The sequence below is a fragment of the Alternaria dauci genome, chromosome 9 (genome assembly GCF_042100115.1).
Source record: "Alternaria dauci strain A2016 chromosome 9, whole genome shotgun sequence".
NCBI classification, from domain to species: Eukaryota; Fungi; Ascomycota; class Dothideomycetes; order Pleosporales; family Pleosporaceae; genus Alternaria; species Alternaria dauci.
The window spans coordinates 1,645,167-1,662,631 of NC_091280.1; the positions used below are offsets into that span (position 1 = coordinate 1,645,167).

The 17,465-nt window shown below is 53.3% G+C and overlaps 9 protein-coding genes across 9 annotated transcripts; 5 read left to right on the plus strand and 4 right to left on the minus strand.

Annotated features, from left to right (window-relative positions):
* Nucleotides 1-396: 396 nt before the first annotated feature.
* On the minus strand, nucleotides 397-746 carry ACET3X_009235 (uncharacterized protein; the record flags this gene model as incomplete). The annotated part of the gene is made up of 2 exons (XM_069455407.1): nucleotides 397-675; nucleotides 729-746. The coding sequence occupies 2 exons, from the start codon at nucleotides 744-746 to the stop codon at nucleotides 397-399; spliced, it is 297 nt and encodes a 98-aa protein (XP_069303312.1).
* A 103-nt stretch (nucleotides 747-849) lies between these two features.
* ACET3X_009236 (uncharacterized protein) lies at nucleotides 850-1,464 on the minus strand (the record flags this gene model as incomplete). Its single annotated transcript, XM_069455408.1, has 1 exon — nucleotides 850-1,464. One exon carries the CDS (start codon nucleotides 1,462-1,464, stop codon nucleotides 850-852), a length of 615 nt encoding a protein of 204 aa, XP_069303313.1.
* Nucleotides 1,465-1,912: 448 nt separating this feature from the next.
* ACET3X_009237 (uncharacterized protein) lies at nucleotides 1,913-3,703 on the plus strand (the record flags this gene model as incomplete). The annotated part of the gene is made up of 4 exons (XM_069455409.1): nucleotides 1,913-1,927; nucleotides 1,979-2,086; nucleotides 2,149-2,576; nucleotides 2,632-3,703. 4 exons carry the CDS (start codon nucleotides 1,913-1,915, stop codon nucleotides 3,701-3,703), a joined length of 1,623 nt encoding a protein of 540 aa, XP_069303314.1.
* Nucleotides 3,704-5,140: 1,437 nt separating this feature from the next.
* ACET3X_009238 (uncharacterized protein) lies at nucleotides 5,141-6,195 on the plus strand (the record flags this gene model as incomplete). The annotated part of the gene is made up of 2 exons (XM_069455410.1): nucleotides 5,141-5,428; nucleotides 5,479-6,195. The coding sequence occupies 2 exons, from the start codon at nucleotides 5,141-5,143 to the stop codon at nucleotides 6,193-6,195; spliced, it is 1,005 nt and encodes a 334-aa protein (XP_069303315.1).
* A 452-nt stretch (nucleotides 6,196-6,647) lies between these two features.
* ACET3X_009239 (uncharacterized protein) lies at nucleotides 6,648-8,134 on the plus strand (the record flags this gene model as incomplete). The annotated part of the gene is made up of 2 exons (XM_069455411.1): nucleotides 6,648-6,828; nucleotides 6,888-8,134. The coding sequence occupies 2 exons, from the start codon at nucleotides 6,648-6,650 to the stop codon at nucleotides 8,132-8,134; spliced, it is 1,428 nt and encodes a 475-aa protein (XP_069303316.1).
* A 342-nt stretch (nucleotides 8,135-8,476) lies between these two features.
* ACET3X_009240 (uncharacterized protein) lies at nucleotides 8,477-9,844 on the plus strand (the record flags this gene model as incomplete). Its single annotated transcript, XM_069455413.1, has 1 exon — nucleotides 8,477-9,844. One exon carries the CDS (start codon nucleotides 8,477-8,479, stop codon nucleotides 9,842-9,844), a length of 1,368 nt encoding a protein of 455 aa, XP_069303317.1.
* Nucleotides 9,845-10,566: 722 nt separating this feature from the next.
* On the minus strand, nucleotides 10,567-12,329 carry ACET3X_009241 (uncharacterized protein; the record flags this gene model as incomplete). The annotated part of the gene is made up of 2 exons (XM_069455414.1): nucleotides 10,567-11,766; nucleotides 11,822-12,329. The coding sequence occupies 2 exons, from the start codon at nucleotides 12,327-12,329 to the stop codon at nucleotides 10,652-10,654; spliced, it is 1,623 nt and encodes a 540-aa protein (XP_069303318.1). The 3' UTR covers nucleotides 10,567-10,651.
* A 307-nt stretch (nucleotides 12,330-12,636) lies between these two features.
* On the plus strand, nucleotides 12,637-13,971 carry ACET3X_009242 (uncharacterized protein; the record flags this gene model as incomplete). Its single annotated transcript, XM_069455415.1, has 2 exons — nucleotides 12,637-12,710; nucleotides 12,756-13,971. 2 exons carry the CDS (start codon nucleotides 12,637-12,639, stop codon nucleotides 13,969-13,971), a joined length of 1,290 nt encoding a protein of 429 aa, XP_069303319.1.
* A 1,293-nt stretch (nucleotides 13,972-15,264) lies between these two features.
* On the minus strand, nucleotides 15,265-17,154 carry ACET3X_009243 (uncharacterized protein; the record flags this gene model as incomplete). Its single annotated transcript, XM_069455416.1, has 4 exons — nucleotides 15,265-15,644; nucleotides 15,817-16,803; nucleotides 16,853-16,971; nucleotides 17,030-17,154. The coding sequence occupies 4 exons, from the start codon at nucleotides 17,152-17,154 to the stop codon at nucleotides 15,316-15,318; spliced, it is 1,560 nt and encodes a 519-aa protein (XP_069303320.1). The 3' UTR covers nucleotides 15,265-15,315.
* Nucleotides 17,155-17,465: the final 311 nt, after the last annotated feature.

Here is a 17,465-nt window from a genome sequence, read left to right on the forward strand (position 1 = left end):
TGCTGCGTGGAGTCGGGTAAGGGCCGAGTCCAGATCGTCCGCCTTGGGTACCGAGATCGTAAACGCGTCTTAGAGACAAGCTACCGGGCTGTTTAGCCGGCCATTCCTTTGCTCTGAATCACAAACAAGACGGACTTCATTCCTTAGAGGGCGTACAGGCTGGCGTTGATTGCGGCTCGGGTCTCCTCCGCCATGGCCAGTGGTGAGCTCATGAAGGATTCAGCAGTACTTTTTGTGGGTCTCGAGGCGTAAGCAGCTCAAAGCGCATCGGCAAGTCGGCGTTTTCAAGATACGTGGTATACAGGTCCAACAAACTTGCCTCTTAGGTAAGAAGCAAGAACCTCTGCAAGGTTCTGACGGTATCAATTAAGATTGAATTCCAGACAGATGACCCTGTCAGGGTATTGCAATTGACAGTAGGCGTGGTTGGCTGGAGTGGAAAAAGCCGCCAACTTTACCGGGCCGCACCTGCATAATTCTCCTGTGGTGCCGCCGATGACTGGACAACGACAAAGGCTTGATTGCTTGTGCTTGGTGCGAATCGAGTGCGAGCTGCAACGGATTGATGACGCCAGTCGCCAAGCAATTTGCGAAGTCGTTGCGACTGTTGGTCAGGAAGTTGCGCAAGACAGAGGGTTGAGTGACTACTGGCATGCCGGGATAGCTGCAAGGACTCTTTTCGCAGCGAGGGTCAGCACTGAAATCCCGAGTAAAACATGTCACCGCACCTTTTGGCCCAGACACATGACGGGTATCTCCATAGGCTCTTGACGAAGCTCTGCTGGATTAAAATTACTATTCTTCTCCCCGACTCCCGGCGGCCGCTTTATGATTATGCGCCTGCGTCTCTCAATCGTCGTCTTGGATGACCAGCCCAATCTCTTCGGCATTCTTGACCTCTCCACCTTGGTTGTTTGCGTCCGCGTCGTCGTCGGCACCAGTCGTTGGTACATTCGCATTTGGGGCCAACTTCTTCTTCGTCTTAGTGTCGTCTGCGACGGGCGTGCCATCCCTCTCGCTGCCCTTTCCACCTTTCTTTGCCTTTTCTTTCCTCTGCCGCGCCTTCTCTCTCTTCAGCCGGTTCTTCTCGGTCTTTTCTCTGTCCTTCTTCTCGAGTTCTTCTTTGCGCTTTGCAAACTCGATTTCATCCTCGTCCTTTTTCACTTGCTCGTCCATGATCCTCAGCCTCTCGTATTCGCGTCTCCGGCTCGCTTTGTAGACGTGAAACTCGCCACTCCCAGCACCTGCGCTAGAACCCTGGACATTGGCGACGATTTCTGGGGGCAGTGAGGATTTGGCTAGCGCGCTGGAGCCTGGGATTTGGATGTCGCGGTCGGGTTTTGCGAAGAGGGCCTCGACCTGTGAGGCTTGCGCCGAGCGGGGGGTGAGGGCGCGCTTCTTGGTCGGGCGATGGGAGCGCGAGTCGGCGGACGTGGGTATCGACTCGGGGATGGGCTCAGACATGGTGGTGTTGAGTAGTCAAATGCAGAGTCGTGCCTGGGGTGGTGCGATGCGCTACCAGCAGACGAGCTGAATGAAGGCGGAAGTTTGTTTGGCGAATCAGATGTAGTTATGCTGAGTAATGCGACGTGAGGGGGATGGTTTGGGAAAGAGGGATTACAGCAGTGTGATGGCGCAGTGTAGAAAAGTTGGGAAGATTAGAAAGCAATCGCGAGGCATGACGCGCTAGCACTTGCGGCGAACGGCTCGCGCCCGCTACGGCCGGCCAGATGAGCCATTCACGCCACCGAACTCGCCATCCGCCGCCGCTATCGTTGGGCTCGCAGCAGCACATGAAACGCCCTTGATCGCACTTTGGCTGCACCTCTATACATAATTCCTTGGTGCCTTGCTACTCTCTCTCTCTCTCTATCTGCATCTCCATCCATCCAGACATCCCACCCACGCCACCATGGGGAAACCCCGCGTAGGTCCATTTTATTAATACCACAAAGGTCACTGGCTGACTCGTCCGCAGATGATTATATTGATTCGCCATGCCCAGTCAGAGGGAAACAAGAATCGCGACATCCACCAGTTCATTCCCGACCATAGGGTCAAGTTGACCCAGCACGGCTGGACACAGGCACGCCGCCCATCCGTCCCCCGAAGCTTGACCTGAGACACGACTAACCCAGGCCATGACAGGCAGAAGAAGCGGGGCGACAACTACGCTCTCTCCTCAAGCCAGACGATACCCTCCAGTTCTACACTTCGCCCTACCGTAGAACGCGCGAAACAACTGAAGGCATCCTCCGCACACTGACCTCGGACGACCCCACACCATCGCCCTTTCCCCGCAATAAGATCACCGTATACGAAGAGCCACGGATACGAGAGCAGGACTTTGGCAACTTCCAGCCATGTTCCGCCGAGATGGAGCGCATGTGGCAGGAGAGGGCCGACTACGGTCACTTCTTCTACCGCATACCCGATGGCGAGAGTGCCGCAGACGCCTACGACCGTGTCAGTGGCTTCAACGAGAGCCTGTGGAGATCTTTCCAAGACGACAACTTTCCCAGTGTCTGCGTTCTGGTTACCCACGGCCTCATGTCGCGTGTCTTTCTCATGAAATGGTGAGTTGCACGGGAGCTCGAGATGATAATCTAGCGTGCTAATACACACATTCAGGTACCACTGGTCGGTTGAGTACTTTGAAGACCTCCGCAACGTCAACCACTGCGAGTTCATCATCATGAAGCGAAGCGAGAACAACGGCCGATACATCCTCCAGAACGAGCTGCGGACATGGTCAGAACTCAAGCGCCGCGCCGCAAAGGAGAAGGAAGAGACTAAAAGCGCTACCTCTTCGACACCGAGCAGAGCTACACCCTTGACTGGGCTTGGCCAGGCAGGAGCCATCTCGTCCCCTACCATACCTACGCGCCGGTGGGGAGGATGCGTCAACGGTTGCGACCATGACAAGATCAACTACCCCCGTCGACCAATGCGCAAGAATACCATGGAGTACATGGGAAACCAATCCCAGCAGCTGCCTTCTCCCGCAGTCACACACATGGAGCCGGTAGAAAGCGAACAGGAAGACCACCCGGTTGCAGCGCCACAGTCTGAACATGCCCCCATAGTCAACGAACCCTCACCGGCCAAGCTATCGCGGAAACAGAGTACCAAGGCGATCCCAGAGATGCCACCAACACCAGCATCTCCAAACGATGCGTCCAACGACGCTACAAGCAGCGAGGGGGAAGAAGCAGCCTCTTCCATGTCGCGTTCGGGTACCCACGCGCAACCGAGAACCGCCGCTGTCCTTCGCCACCTACAGCCCCACAAGACACCAGGCGAGGGCTTCTCCGACGATTCAGACTACTTCCCGGGTATGCAACAGCTTCACCACCGCAAGTTCCTCCGAGCAAGCTCAACGCAGCGCAGGCAGTCCAAGGAACGTAAATTGCAACGCAAGCAGACAGAGCAGAGTTGGAAGCAGGAATCAGGCATGGGCAACGGCGCCAGAACAGACAGACTGGGCGACGGCGATGCCACTAGTGACGACGCTGCCTTCGCCAAGGAAAAGGAAGGAGAACCGATTCTTGTGGAAGCACTCAAGGGCAATATGGTTGTCGAGAAGATCGGGGAGGAGAGAGAAGCGAGTGATGAGCTTGGCAATGCCGAGACCAAGGTTGGAGAGACGGAGATTGACAAGATGCAGGATGCGGAGAGAAAAGGTTTTGGCGAGGTGTATTGAGGCTTCCTGGAAAGACGACATGTTGAATATCAACGTGCAAACAATACTGTTGTAGCATCGCAGAGTTTATACGTTTCAAAGGGGGCTTTGCAAATCGAGCTGGCCTCGTAGACCTTCATATCTGTCCAAACTACTGTTTATGTGGCACCAATCGCCTCTTCTATTACTTTGGTAATGTAGTTGAGGCTTTGAGTATATATGATTTGAATACTAGCCTAGTGAGCATGTGAATGTAAGGCTTATACTCTCGTTCCCAATTATTGAGGATTTCTTGCGCGAGAGGGTTGTTAGGAACTAAACGCCAGCGTCAACCTGGAATACAAGGAGAATCCCAGTGTGTGTATGCGAGCATCGACGGTACATCGGTAATGGTTGGGCAACTTGGCATGCTTGCTCATATTCGAGAAACTTTTCTTTGTTTCCACAACAGACCTTCTGGTCGGCGAGGTCGCGTGAACCTGCAGATCGACCACGGACAATGATATACACAAGTGGATCGCACATGCGGTCAATCCGCAGCGGTGTGAGGAACTTTGAGGAAACAATCTCAAACACGAGTTCTCGAAGGCATGCGATGCGCCTCGTGGAGAAGCCACCCACGGCTGTGGTAGACGTCATTGCTGGAAGACGCGCCAGTGGCTGTCCCTGAACAGCGCCTTTCCACTCATCGCACAAAGTTCCTTTAGAAACCATCCAGACGCCGACCGGTACCTGTCGGAACATCTTAGTCATTCATACTGTACATCCGTGACTCCGTGGTATTTCCGATGTTACGTGTTGCGAAGAGGAAGTCGCCGACCATCCTCGAAGACCCCGGACACATCTGCGTGAGGACAACTCCCACTCGTAATCACGACGCAACAATCATACGACAAGTCGCATCGTGAAACGCCTCGTCGACTCGGCCACCCGTCGTTCTCGAAGCCATCAGCCTTGCCATGCGGTCGTGCAAGCCATAACCCGCGTAATATTCCCTTTCGTTATCCTTGAGTTACATTCTCGTCGCCGAAGACCCACACACCTGCCACGCGCGAGCCGCATTCAAAGTCCACGCTAGGCGCTTTAGGGGCGTGTGCATATCTGCTGCCGGCGCGCCACCAGTCCGTCCTCCACCTGCATGGTATTACCATCGTCAGAATAGCCACATTTCGGCCAGGTCCCCATTTGCAGGTCGAGGTCGCCGACTAGGAGCATGTTTACACGGCGATTGGCACGTGTGCCCGCTTTGGGTCGTGAGTGAAGAAGATCTAGGACTCATTAGTAGTTAGGGGCCCGTAATGAGGTGTCTACAGAAGGCTTGTTGGCCTGTATTGGCTGTAGCTTCGTTTGATTTGGCTGTTTTCGTTCTGCTGCACCATCTATTGGGGAGACCCCTTGATTAGAGTCAAGTCTTGACAGTAAAGACTATCGACGAGACGACAATACCTTGACAAGAGAATGTTTACACCTATCGAGACCACCGTCGGCGCCTTGCTTCTACATCAAGCAACAAGCAACCTTCTCTATCAGAATGGAGATATTCTGGGAGCCAGCGGCTATCTACGCAGATTCTTCTCTGCGCCTACGAAAGAACTGCTCGCCTTCTTCACTGGCATGGCCGCCAGCTACGTGCCATTGAAGGCACTAGCACCACAGTTGATCACCGAATACCCTGTTTTACAGATTAGTCCTCGAATTGTTGTTGCAACGGTAGCGGTCGGTGCCCTAGTAGGATGGGGAACTAAGGTGAGAGACTCTGGACAAAGGAATCTTACACAACTGACTTGGACAACTAGGCGTCGAATGGATGCACTTCCGGACACATGTTGTGCGGTCTTTCTAGACTGAGTGGCCGCTCAACCCTCGCCGTCGCTACGTTCTTTCCCACGGCAGTTGTAACACGTCATTTCGCTCATCCAAGTTTATCGTCGTCGGTATGCCCCGGCAGTGCACCGTGCTACGCACCCGTATACCCATCTACAGAGAAGACTGTATTACTTCTTGCGTTGGCTGCGTTGAGCATAATCGCCACCCGAACGATACCTGGACTTGTGGCCCAAGTCACAGGTTCGCCCACCACCAAGGACACCAAACAAGGGTCTGCTGCGCGTGTCGCCACGCAAGCCTTTTCAGGTCTGCTCTTTGCTCTCGGCCTCCACATCTCGCAAATGGCACATCCCGACAAAGTTGCAGCCTTCCTCTCTTTCCCAGACCTGCAAAACTGGGACCCGTCACTTGCTCTGGTCATCCTCTTCGGCGTCTTACCCAATCTGATCGAAAACCAGGTCAAGGGTTTTAATGGCTCGCCATCGTTCGCCGAAAAGTTCTCGCTGCCTACAAAGACTTTGAAACATGTGGATGGAAGGTTTGTGATGGGAGCTGTGGCTTTTGGTATTGGCTGGGGCTTGACAGGAACGTGTCCTGGTCCGGCGGTAATACGAGCCTTCTCTCAGCCAGTTTGGGGTGCTCTGTGGATTGGCGGGTTCTGGCTTGGAGGGAAACTGGACATATGAAGCGGTTGGTGCTTGTACTTGTAGTGCTTGGTTGTTTGCGTTACGTGATACCCGGGATAGATCTCTGTTTTCATTCCTGGCTATGGAGCTAGGATGGTAGTTCTCAAGCATATAATGTTAATATAATGATTACAAAGATATGCTTGTAAGGTGGATGGGAACTGTGCGCCTTTACTAGAATGCCGCTTGAAATGTAGGTCCTCGATTGTGAGCACGGATTTCGAGTCGACGGGGGGAGGTTCCATGTTTTTGATAGACATGGTGTTCTTCTTAATCTCTGTAGGTTTGGCGGTACATGGTATCGCCTTCTTTTGTGATGGGTCCTAGCTAGCGGGTTAGAGTGAAAGAAGGGACACTTGTGGACCCTGGAAGTTGAGCGCTGCCAAAAATGTTCGCCCCGCCACATCATCCCACTGGAATCCCCGCGACGCGTTCAACCACAAACACACACCATGGAGGACGACAGAGCTGCAACCAACCTGGGCCCTGATGCGGACCAGGGCATGCCGGAAGAGGTCGCGCCTGTGCAGAAACAGCCGAAGAGGCGCTTCGTAGGGAGAAAGACGGGAGAGAAGGCGGGCGAGCAGCCAGCAGACCCCAATGCCAATATTGAAGATTCGAGCGCGATACAAGGTGTGAGGAGCCCACAGACAAGCCTTCTAATGTGTCGAGAACCTAACACGTACCCAAAGTTGCCCAGCCCCGGCGCACAGCTCGTGTCCTGAATGCGATCCCCGACGATATTCTGCACGACCAAGAAATCAACGACGCGATTGCGCTCCTGCCGCCAAACTACAACTTCGAGATCCACAAATGCATACACCGCATACGCACATCAGGCGCCAAATCGATAGCGTTGCAGTTTCCCGAGGGACTGCTTCTATTCGCAACCACCATATCCGACATTCTGACGCGATTCTGCCCTGGTACTTCGACGTTGATAATGGGTGATGTCACGTACGGGGCGTGCTGCATAGACGACTACACTGCGCGAGCGCTCGGCTGCGACCTCTTGATACATTACGCCCACAGTTGTCTGATACCCGTGGCAGTGACCAAGATCGCGACCTTGTACATCTTCGTCTCCATCAGTATCGACACACAGCACCTGATCAATACCATTACAGACAACTTCGCCGCCGGAAAGACTATTGCTTTGGTTGGCACTATCCAGTTTAACGCTACAATACATGGCATCGTCCCGATACTGCGCAAGGAAGGCTACAACCCATTTGTGCCGCAGATTGCGCCTTTGTCCAAGGGCGAAATTCTCGGCTGCACGTCGCCGTCAATGGCCATCAAGCCAGGCCAGCTCAATGCGAGAGGCAAAGAGGAAGAGGTGCCCGACATGATACTATATCTTGGTGATGGACGTTTTCATCTTGAGAGCGCCATGATCGCCAATCCACATATACCTGCCTACCGCTACGATCCATACTCCAGGCGACTTACACACGAGACTTATGAACACGACTCTCTCTACGACTTGAGGCGCACTGCCATCCTCACAGCCCGGAAAGCACGCACTTGGGGTGTGATTCTGGGCTCGCTCGGCCGACAGGGAAACCCGCACACGCTGACACTGATTGAGAACGAATTAGCGCGACAAGGCATCAAATGTGTCAACTTGCTCATGTCGGAAATCTTCCCTGGAAAGTTGGCAATGATGTCAGATGTAGAGGCTTGGGTACAAATTGCATGCCCTAGGTTGAGTATCGATTGGGGCTATGCCTTCCCGAGGCCGCTGTTGAGCCCTTACGAGGCACTTGTTACACTCGGCGTAAGAGACGCGCCATGGCTAGAAGAAGACGACATAGTGAGGAGAGCTGAGGCGAAGGAAAGAAAGAACCTCTATCCCATGGACTTTTACGCAAAAGAGGGCCTAGGGCGGACTACTGTAGATCACGTAAAAGCTGCGGAGGTTCCAGTGGGAGCGTGAACATTGGTAAACTCTACATAAAACGGCATTTTCTACCTCTGGCTATTGGTCTCATATGAGCTACAGTGCTTGTCGCTTGCTCTGACCTTTCATTGCTACATCATCAAAGAAACATATTTCGCTAGGGACACCCGCAAGCACGGACGTATACGGATTCACTTCTAGGCACCTGCCTTGTTCCATAGGTCTCTGCACTACAGTCGGCGTTTGCTCTCATATCTTTCACGAATCACCCTCACCGTTTTAACTCTATTCTGTAACCTTGGAAGACAACATTTTACGATCTTCTGGTTCGCGATAATGTCATCCACAACAGCTCTCCCCCTCATCCCCCAGACCAACATGACTGAACCCGAAATGCATCCAATGACACCTACCGTTACTCCTGAGAAGCGGAAACGATCAGTGACTTCCGGATCCACCCCCCACCGCCCTCCGAAGATGGCGCGACTGGATCCCCTTGCACCTACCGTCGATGAGACTCCGGAGTCTACTATTCACTACGGCGTCTACATGCACGATCTTCTCAAAGAGTCAGGCAACGCCACACCGAAACTCATCACTGTTTCTGCAGACTTCACCAGTGCTTATGAGGCCATGCGTAAGCATGCTACTGGGAATATCGAGGCAAACGTACACTGGGGCGCGACAAAAGAGCTAAACACCAATAACCTCTACGAGATACTGGACAGTAGAAACCACGTCCGTCTGCGCTATGAGCTGGACGCAGTCTCCCCTGTTGGTCAAGACGCGAACGGTGTCCAGGTCTGGGAGCGTGTCAGCGCATCGCCTGCTCAATCTGTCCATTACGGCATGTACATCGACCTGCACTGCGATGTTAGGAACAAGGCAGAGCAATTCTTCATTGGTGGCTTCAAGAGCCTTGGTGAAGCCAGTCATGCGATGAAGCAATCAGCGGCTGTGTACCTCCACGGTCACGGTGAGACCAAGTTGTACGGGAAGAGCATTGAGGTGATGAATGGGAAAGGACAACTCCAGCGACGCTTCACAATCGTAAAATGCAGGCTGGGCGGAAATGGAAGCTTCCTGAAGGGAGAAGGCTGGCCGTTGGAACAAGAAAGTACAGGTTCAAAGGTTCCAGTCATCTGTCTACCTACACCCGAGACATCAAAGCCGTCCGAACCACCAGCTGCTCTGACGACTGCCCCGCAAATCGTAACCAAAGTTGCAAGGAAGGATACGCCACAGGTTGTACAGAAAGTTCCTACCCATGTCTTATCCGAACCACAAGCTGTCCAAAGCACACGCCGTCAACCCAAGCGACACCAAACCCCCATCCCACCTGCCAATAACACAAGACAGAAGCAGCCCAAGACCGGACTTCGAGCAACGTCCAAGGCCCCAGCCAAGTCCGCGACCACAGCGAAACCTAAACCTCAAACGAAAACTCAAGTCCAGGCTCTGCACGACCCCAATCTCTATTGTACGTGTCGTCTTCCTGACGATGGCAGTCTCATGATCTGCTGCGACAACGAGAATTGCCCTATCAGCTGGTATCACGGCCGTTGCATCAACATCCACAAGACGATCCCAGAAGATGAAGAGTGGTACTGCGACTTGTGTACGCAGGAGCAAGAGAATAAGGAACCCCGGGGTATGAATACGTCGACTGGGAAGATGCCTGGAAAGAAAGGAGGACGCAGTGGTGCAAAGGCGAAGGGAAAGGCGAAGAAGGGGAAGTTGAGCTAAATCAGGAGGACGGAAAACGGCGTTCGTGCCTTTGGCCACCATGGCTGTGCTAGGTGCGTTAGAAACTACATGTTTGATAGTATCTCATGGCGTGGCTGGATGGTCTTACTGTCTAGAATGAATTTCCAAGACCTTGTATTTGAACGAAGAGTCGTTGTTTCTATCCATAACGTGCCGCCTTAACTTCTGTCCTCGACCGTCGCTACTCTCGGTCTCTGATACTGCGCTGGTGTCTTGATAACGCGATGAAGGAGGATATGACCAAGGTAAGAGCTGATGATGAAGAAAACAATGATGCCGATTGTAGCGTTATCCATCTTGTCCTAACGAGTCGAGCAATGTGTCAACCTAGAGGATTATTGGATGATAGGCTATCGCACTTCGCGTCCGAATGTATGGTTTGGCGAAGAGGTAGTGGTGGTTTCGCGGTATGAACACGTTGTGGAACAATAGGAAGAATTATTCGGTTCTAGGACGAGTGGTGGATGGTACTACAAGGCAGCAGTAAGCATGGATGCTGCCGTCAGCAAACGCCCTTCGCAGGGGAATGTAAGACAGTTGGGCGGGTGCCTAAGCGTCGCGTACCAAGGCACAAGGCACCTAAACATGGATTATCTGCACCTCGCAATTGGTTATTTTGTTCAGAGAGCCCAAGACGCGCAGGCAAGACGAATCAGGGCATTCACCATCCGCGTATGATTGGCACAAGATGGAGCGCGTGATGGGTATCATATTTGCTGTGACAAACTCCGAAACAATGCTGAGTAGATACAACTAATTCGAATCGACGCTATCCAAAGCCCGCGTTTAGTCAATCTCTGGCATTAACTCATCGTCCTCAATGAGATCGGGATCGACCTTGCTCCCCAGATCAGTGTCTTCCAAGAACGAACGGCCTCGCAGTGCTTCGGGCAAGTACTCTTGCTTCACCTTTCCGTCTAGATAGTCCGGGTTGTATTTGTATCCATCGCCGTAGCCCATGTCTTTCATCAACTTCGTCGGTGCATTGCGAATGTGGTGCGGAATGGGCAGCGCGGCGATTCCTGGCTCCTTCAATGCATCCATGGCGCTGTGCAATCCTCGGTATGCGCGCGTCGACTTGGGCGAGAGGGATAGGGCGGTTACGGCGTGGGCGAGGTTGATGCGACACTCGGGCATGCCAATCTTCTCGCAGGCAGAGTATGTGGCCGTCGCGAGGGACAGCATTGTGTTGTCTGCCAGACCAACGTCTTCGGACGCGACGACGATGAGGCGACGGGCTATGTATCGTGGGTCTTCGCCAGATTCCAGCATACGTGCCAGGTAGTATAACGCAGCGTCGGGATCGGAGCCTCGTATCGACTTGTGCAGAGCGGATATGGTGTCGTAGTGTTGGTCACCGGCGCGGTCGTATACGAGGGTCTTGGTCAGGCTCTGTTGTATCTTCTCTTTGGTCATGTCGGGTTGCTTCGCCAGGTTCATGGCTAGTTCGAGAAGATTGAGGGCTGTTCTGGCGTCGCCGTCAGAGAAGCGAGCAAAGTACTCCAGCATTGACTTGTCAAGGATTGGAGATGTGTAGTTTTCGGAGACGATTGCACGTTCCAGTATTCGCACCAAGTGGTCTTCTTGGAGGTCGTCGAGCGTAAAGGTCCGGCATCTTGATAGCAGTGCGGAGATGACTTTGAAGGATGGGTTCTCGGTCGTCGCGGCTATGAGGGTTATTGTGCCAGACTCGACAGGCCCAAGGAAGGCGTCTTGCTGTGTCTTTGAGAAGCGATGCAGCTCGTCGCAGAAGACGATGGTCCTTCGACCCGTCAGCTGCAGCTCTCTGAAGGCTTCTGTGAAGATCTTGCGCACTTCGTCGAGCTTCGTGCTTGTGCTGTTGATCTCGACGAAGCGCGAGCCTGATTTGTTGGCGATTAAGCGTGCAATTGTGGTTTTGCCTTTGCGGAAAGTCAGCTCCTGAGTCGGGCATTCAAGAAGCAGAGGGAGCGTTACCCGTTCCTGGTCGTCCCCAGAGCACCATTGATGGCAGTCTGCCCTCGTCGACCATGCCTCGAAGAACACCGCCAGGACCCACGAGCTCCTGGCCGTATACATGATCCAGTGACATGGGCCTCATGCGCTCAGCCAGCGGCATGGCATCTGCCACTGCCTTGAGTTTCCGCGCCCGCTTTGGGACTGATGGCGAATTGGGCTCGCCATTTGCGTATGCATCCGCCGCCTCATCAAAAGTCCGCTTGGTAGAGGCGGGTGGTGTCTTGGACCGCTCCACAAGCTGCGTGGCTGCTGGCGGCGGCGGCGGAGGTGATGAGGTCGGGTGTGCATTCTTCTGTGTCGCGCTCGGGGGTTTGCGTGCGCCTGGCGTGAAGAAGCTGTGCGCCTTGCCCAAACCCGGCGCGGCCTGTGGTTCGGTCTCGAGCAGAAAGTCTTGGCAGGCGCTGTCGATGTGTTCGTTGATTCGGGCGTCGTTGACGGCTTTGGCGCAGATGGGGCAGTCGACCATATTCGAAGGTGAGTGGCTCGACGCACGCGACGCGAATTATCCTGGGGTAACGCGACGAGCCCGGCCGGCGCTATCTCGGAAAGCGCCCCGCTTGATGACGGCAGACGACGGACTGCAGAGCACGCAATACCCCAAACAAGCACACCAGACGCTGCCATTTGTGACTCCTCGGGGATTTTTCTCATGTGCCAGTGATACGGCCATGCGAAGTATCGTGGCCCCAGCTATAACATCTGTCTGCCGAACCTCCGCGAAGAGACCATCCTCAATCTCAAAGTGCCCCACCAGCTGCCCCTTCCCACGAGCCATGTCTGCGACAACAAGGAGGGAAGATCCCTTCAAGCCCGCGAAGCGAGTCGCCGGGCAGAAGCAGGATGTCTGGTACGTCGTCGAGTTCTAGCATGCGACGACAGCTGACAGCGACAGGTCCATCGTCAACGAAGCTGCGGCGGCCTCGCCGGTGCAGCCCATTGTCAACATGGGCCAGGGCTTCTTTGGCTACAATCCCCCCAAATTCGTTCTCGATGCCGCCAAAGCTGCCCTCGACCAAGTCGACTGCAACCAGTACTCGCCCACCAAAGGCCGCCCGCGGTTAAAGAAGGCCATTGCCAATGCCTACTCACCTTTCTTCGGTCGCGACATAGATCCAGACAAGGAAGTCACAATCACGACCGGCGCAAACGAAGGCATGTTGAGCGCCTTCATGGGCTTTCTGGAAGAAGGAGACGAGGTCATCGTCTTCGAACCCTTCTTCGACCAGTACATTAGCAATATTGAAATGCCAGGCGGAAAGGTTGTCTACGTGCCCCTGCATCCCCCCAAAGACGGTGCGACCAAGACAACGTCTGCAGCCGAATGGAGCCTTGACATGAAAGAGCTGGAAGCTGCCATTACACCCAAGACCCGCATGATTGTCATCAACTCCCCCCACAACCCCATTGGCAAGGTCTTTTCAAAAGAAGAACTGCAAGCCATTGGCGATTTGTGCGTAAAACACAACATCATCATTCTTTCAGACGAAGTCTACGACCGTTTATACTACGTTCCCTTTACCCGCGTCGCTACCCTTTCACCCGAGATTGCCAAGCTCACATTGACGGTCGGCTCAGGAGGCAAGAACTTTTACGCTACCGGGTGGAGAGTCGGCTGGCTGATTGGCCCTGAGCATCTCATCAAGTACGTCAGTGCAGCGCATACACGAATCTGCTACAGCAGTGTCTCGCCGCTCCAGGAAGCAACAGCCATTGGTTTCGAGCAAGCCGATGCCCACAACTTCTGGGAAGAGTCAAAGAAGGAGATGAAAGCCAAGATTGACAGGTTCACCGCTGTCTTTGACGAGCTCAAATTGCCCTACTCGGACCCAGAAGGCGGATACTTTGTCCTAGTGAACATGTCAAAGGTCAAACTACCAAGTGACTACGAGTTCCCTCCTCATGTGGCGGAAAGGCCGAGGGACTTCCAGCTCAGTTGGTTCCTGATCAAAGAAGTCGGTGTGGCGGCCATTCCCCCGACTGAGTTCTTTACTCCAGGCAATGCACACATTGTCGAAGACTGGCTACGGTTTGCCGTGTGCAAGAACGATGACGTCCTTGAAAGCGCCATGGAGAGGCTCAGGAGTCTGAAAAAGTATATCCAGGAATAAACGCTAGATCGGATGTCAGATACAACCAATTGAAGATGCTGAAAATTCTGACGACAAATGTTGGACTCACCCCGTTGTTGGCCACCGCACGTGTGGGTTTGAAGACAACAGAATTTAGCAGAATATGGACAGTGTGGGCGCCCTTACAGAGTATCACACCAGGGTCAACCACTTTAGCAGTATGTTCACATTCACCGTAACCGTCTCCACTTCAATTATCACCTTCACTTCATCTACGTTACCCATTAGGCACCGCCTAGCCCGCGTATGTATAACACGCGATGCTCGCTTCAAATTTGACTCACCACCACCGCACTTACTACAGATACTCTCTGAACCCTCCACTTTCAATCAAAACCACCGACCAACAACAATGCGCAGCGAGATGGTTGCATTTATGCTTTGGTTCGTCCTTCTTGCTATGGCTTTGCCGCAGAGCAGTGTCGCTACAGCGACCCAAAGCGCGCCAACAATGGCACAGCTCAAAAAGACACCCGGTTTCCGGCCCGGTCTCATCAACCGTCCCTCTCCTGGGCCCAAGCCACCAGCCATAGACCTTCCGCGCCTGTCTAGGATCCTCCTTCCCAGTCTGACGCCCATGCCCACGCCCACAAGGACTTCGTCAGGAAGGGTAGTTTGGATCACAACAACGCCAGGCGGCGGGGTGACTACAGTCACTTCAGTCGTAACGAGCGTAGTGATTGCCTCACCGCCGCCGCGTACCACCACCGTCACTATGTGGGTATAACCAAACAACGTTGCGAAGCGTGAAGAGTAGCATCCAGTGGAGACCGAAGAGGACGCGGCCTTTATCCCTGCTGCCACAGATCAACTTGAGGCAGTCCTAGAGCCAGGAGACAACACTTCACTCTCGCCCAACACCAACGAACCATGTACACATAGAGGTTAAGTGACCAGGACGAAATGGTCTTAAGGACTCGTTCAAGGATATCGGAAACGAAGTTGTGGAGTCTTGAGTGCGGGGATAATGGGTGCATTGGGGGGCAGACTGAGAGGGACTGCCATGACAATATTGATGGGTCGACAAAGATTTCGTCGATTGGTGATAAACCTCACTGTAGTGACAACTCGCTGTAGAGAAACAACTTCAATGACAACTTGAACCTTGCAGTCCAAAAATCATAGTGAACGGGATCTACCTTTGTGAAAAAGTACATGATGGGTGTAGGCATTACGTACGGTAAATCGTCTCCTTCATTTTCTTTTGGTCAGATCAGGTTCTACATGGCTGCGCACGCTTTCACATAAGATTTGTCAATCAGGAAAAGGTACTGGGTATCAAAGTATCATGATTCATAGCTTCATTACTTCAGTAACAACTCATTATTCGTCATCGTCATATGCTTCTCGGTCTTGGAACACCAAGAACTCGCCCGCGTCGTTGCCCACAATCTTCTGCCAAACCTCTTTGACGTTTTCAAGCACTGCGTCCTCGAATGCGAGGTCCATAGAGGGGGGCGGGAAGCGAACGACATGATCACCATCAAATGGTAGCATCTCCGATCCAGACGAGGCCCGCTGTTGGTACTCGACAGACCACAGGATTGTAGGCAATGGTGTTGTGTCCTGAGCAGAGAGCAATGACTCTATAGCCTGTCGAAGCAGGGCAAACCCTCTTCGATTGTCCATCGATGTCGAAGCATATAGTACACCTGAGAATAGTCAGCAACACGAAGTAATAAGAACATGCGTTGAAAGTGTGGTTGATGTGCCGTTGTATCAGCTTGTCAGAGTTATTGTCTTCAATGGTGTTCAGACAATGTAGATAAGTATTCGTAGGTTTGTTCATCATAACAGCAGGAGTGAGAAGAGGAGCCAACTTACATTGACCGGAAGGACACTCGCCAGTGTCGCTCGAATGCACGAAGACGTGGACTGGCGGAAGCTCTTCAGCTTGCGAGTCCAGCGTCAAGGCGCCGGATGGGAAGACAACAACTGCTGCAGCAGGTGCAGGTGCTTCCTCCGCGATGGGCGGGAAGAGATGTGACAAGGACGACGACACAATAGTCATCGACCTGCAGTAGGTATCTTCAGACGCGGTTGATGAGTTTCCTCCGATCACCCACTTCGCAGTAACAACTTCGCCGTCTTTCAGGCGGAGCTTTGTACCGTTTTCGGTTGTCTCCGCGGTTCCCTCAGTGGGTGGAGCTATGCCTTTTCCAAGAACATAGACACCACCACCCACAGCGCATGCTCGGCACGACACCTGACTGATTTCGGACAACCCGCCCCATTTCGGGATGACGGCTCCAAAACCAGGCCCGAATACACCGATCGAACGCAGATGCCTCGCAATTCTCGGTAGAGCGTATTCCGTAGTCGTCCGGTCAGGCCCGGCTGGCGAGAGTGTGAGCGCCATCAGTGGTCCTTGCAGGCTTGCTGGAACCTTGAACTGCTCTGCCAAGAAACTCGAGAAGGGCTGTTGACGATGCTCCTCCCACACCTCAGTCTGTTCCTCGTATTCGCTGATAAAGCGCAAAAACTTCATCAACGCGCGTTTGGCCTTAAAATCGAGGTTGTGATCCTGGAAGACATCTTCCCGACCGTTTGGCACCTTCAGCAGCCTCGCGTGCGATGATGAGCTTTCACTCTGTGCATCTGCAGAGTATACCCACCAGGTACCGACAGCAAGAAACTCAAGCTGACGATAAACCCTTGACGAGACAAGGTAGCCGAGGAGAGAGGAGCGCGCATAGATGACCTGGGGGCTCAAGGACAGGCTATATACCCTTAAGAAGGACAGTGCGGGAGCGGCGTCAGCGACCTCGGGTTTAGTGATGGTAACATCGGAGAAGACCGCATTTGCAGTTCCTTGGACACGTTAGCGATGGCCAAATCTCTCCGAGTCGTCCCTACTTACCATCTTTCATCCGCTGTGCCCACTCTTCAGCTTCTTGTAAGCTAAAGGCAGCCTCTGCACCTCCGTAGAAGTCATTCTCGTCGACATGGAGGATCTTCTTGTCCGAGCGCGACAGAGCTCTTCAAGCGCTGCGTCAGTCAGATCGCGTCCGCTCTCGTCGGCAAGTAAGATACATACAAAGCGAGAAGAGACTGCTGTAGGCCGGTGCCTACAATCAGCACGTCCCACTCGGTGTTGTCGAGAGTTTCCATGTTGGAGCTGTTGGAAGAGATTGAAATGCTGGGAGAAGGTGGTAGCGCCATTTTAGCGTGGGTGACTAAGCGGGGCTGGTGACAAAATCTGTCGACCGCTGCCGAGGAGCTTTCCTTCGCCATCGCGCACGCTCAGGACATCCCGGCATCATGTATGGCATGTCCGAACAGCATCCTGATCTTCACTGATCCGGACCTGTGCGCGTGAGAAGAACATCTCGTCCGGTATCTACTGCTTTGGATTTCACCTGAATTAGCGGCTCGAATGTGGCGATACATTACTTTGAGACTCTGAAGCTTTTGTCTTCATTGCACATTGCACAACTGAACGTTCATCATTTTTGGTGATAACCTATCTCCTC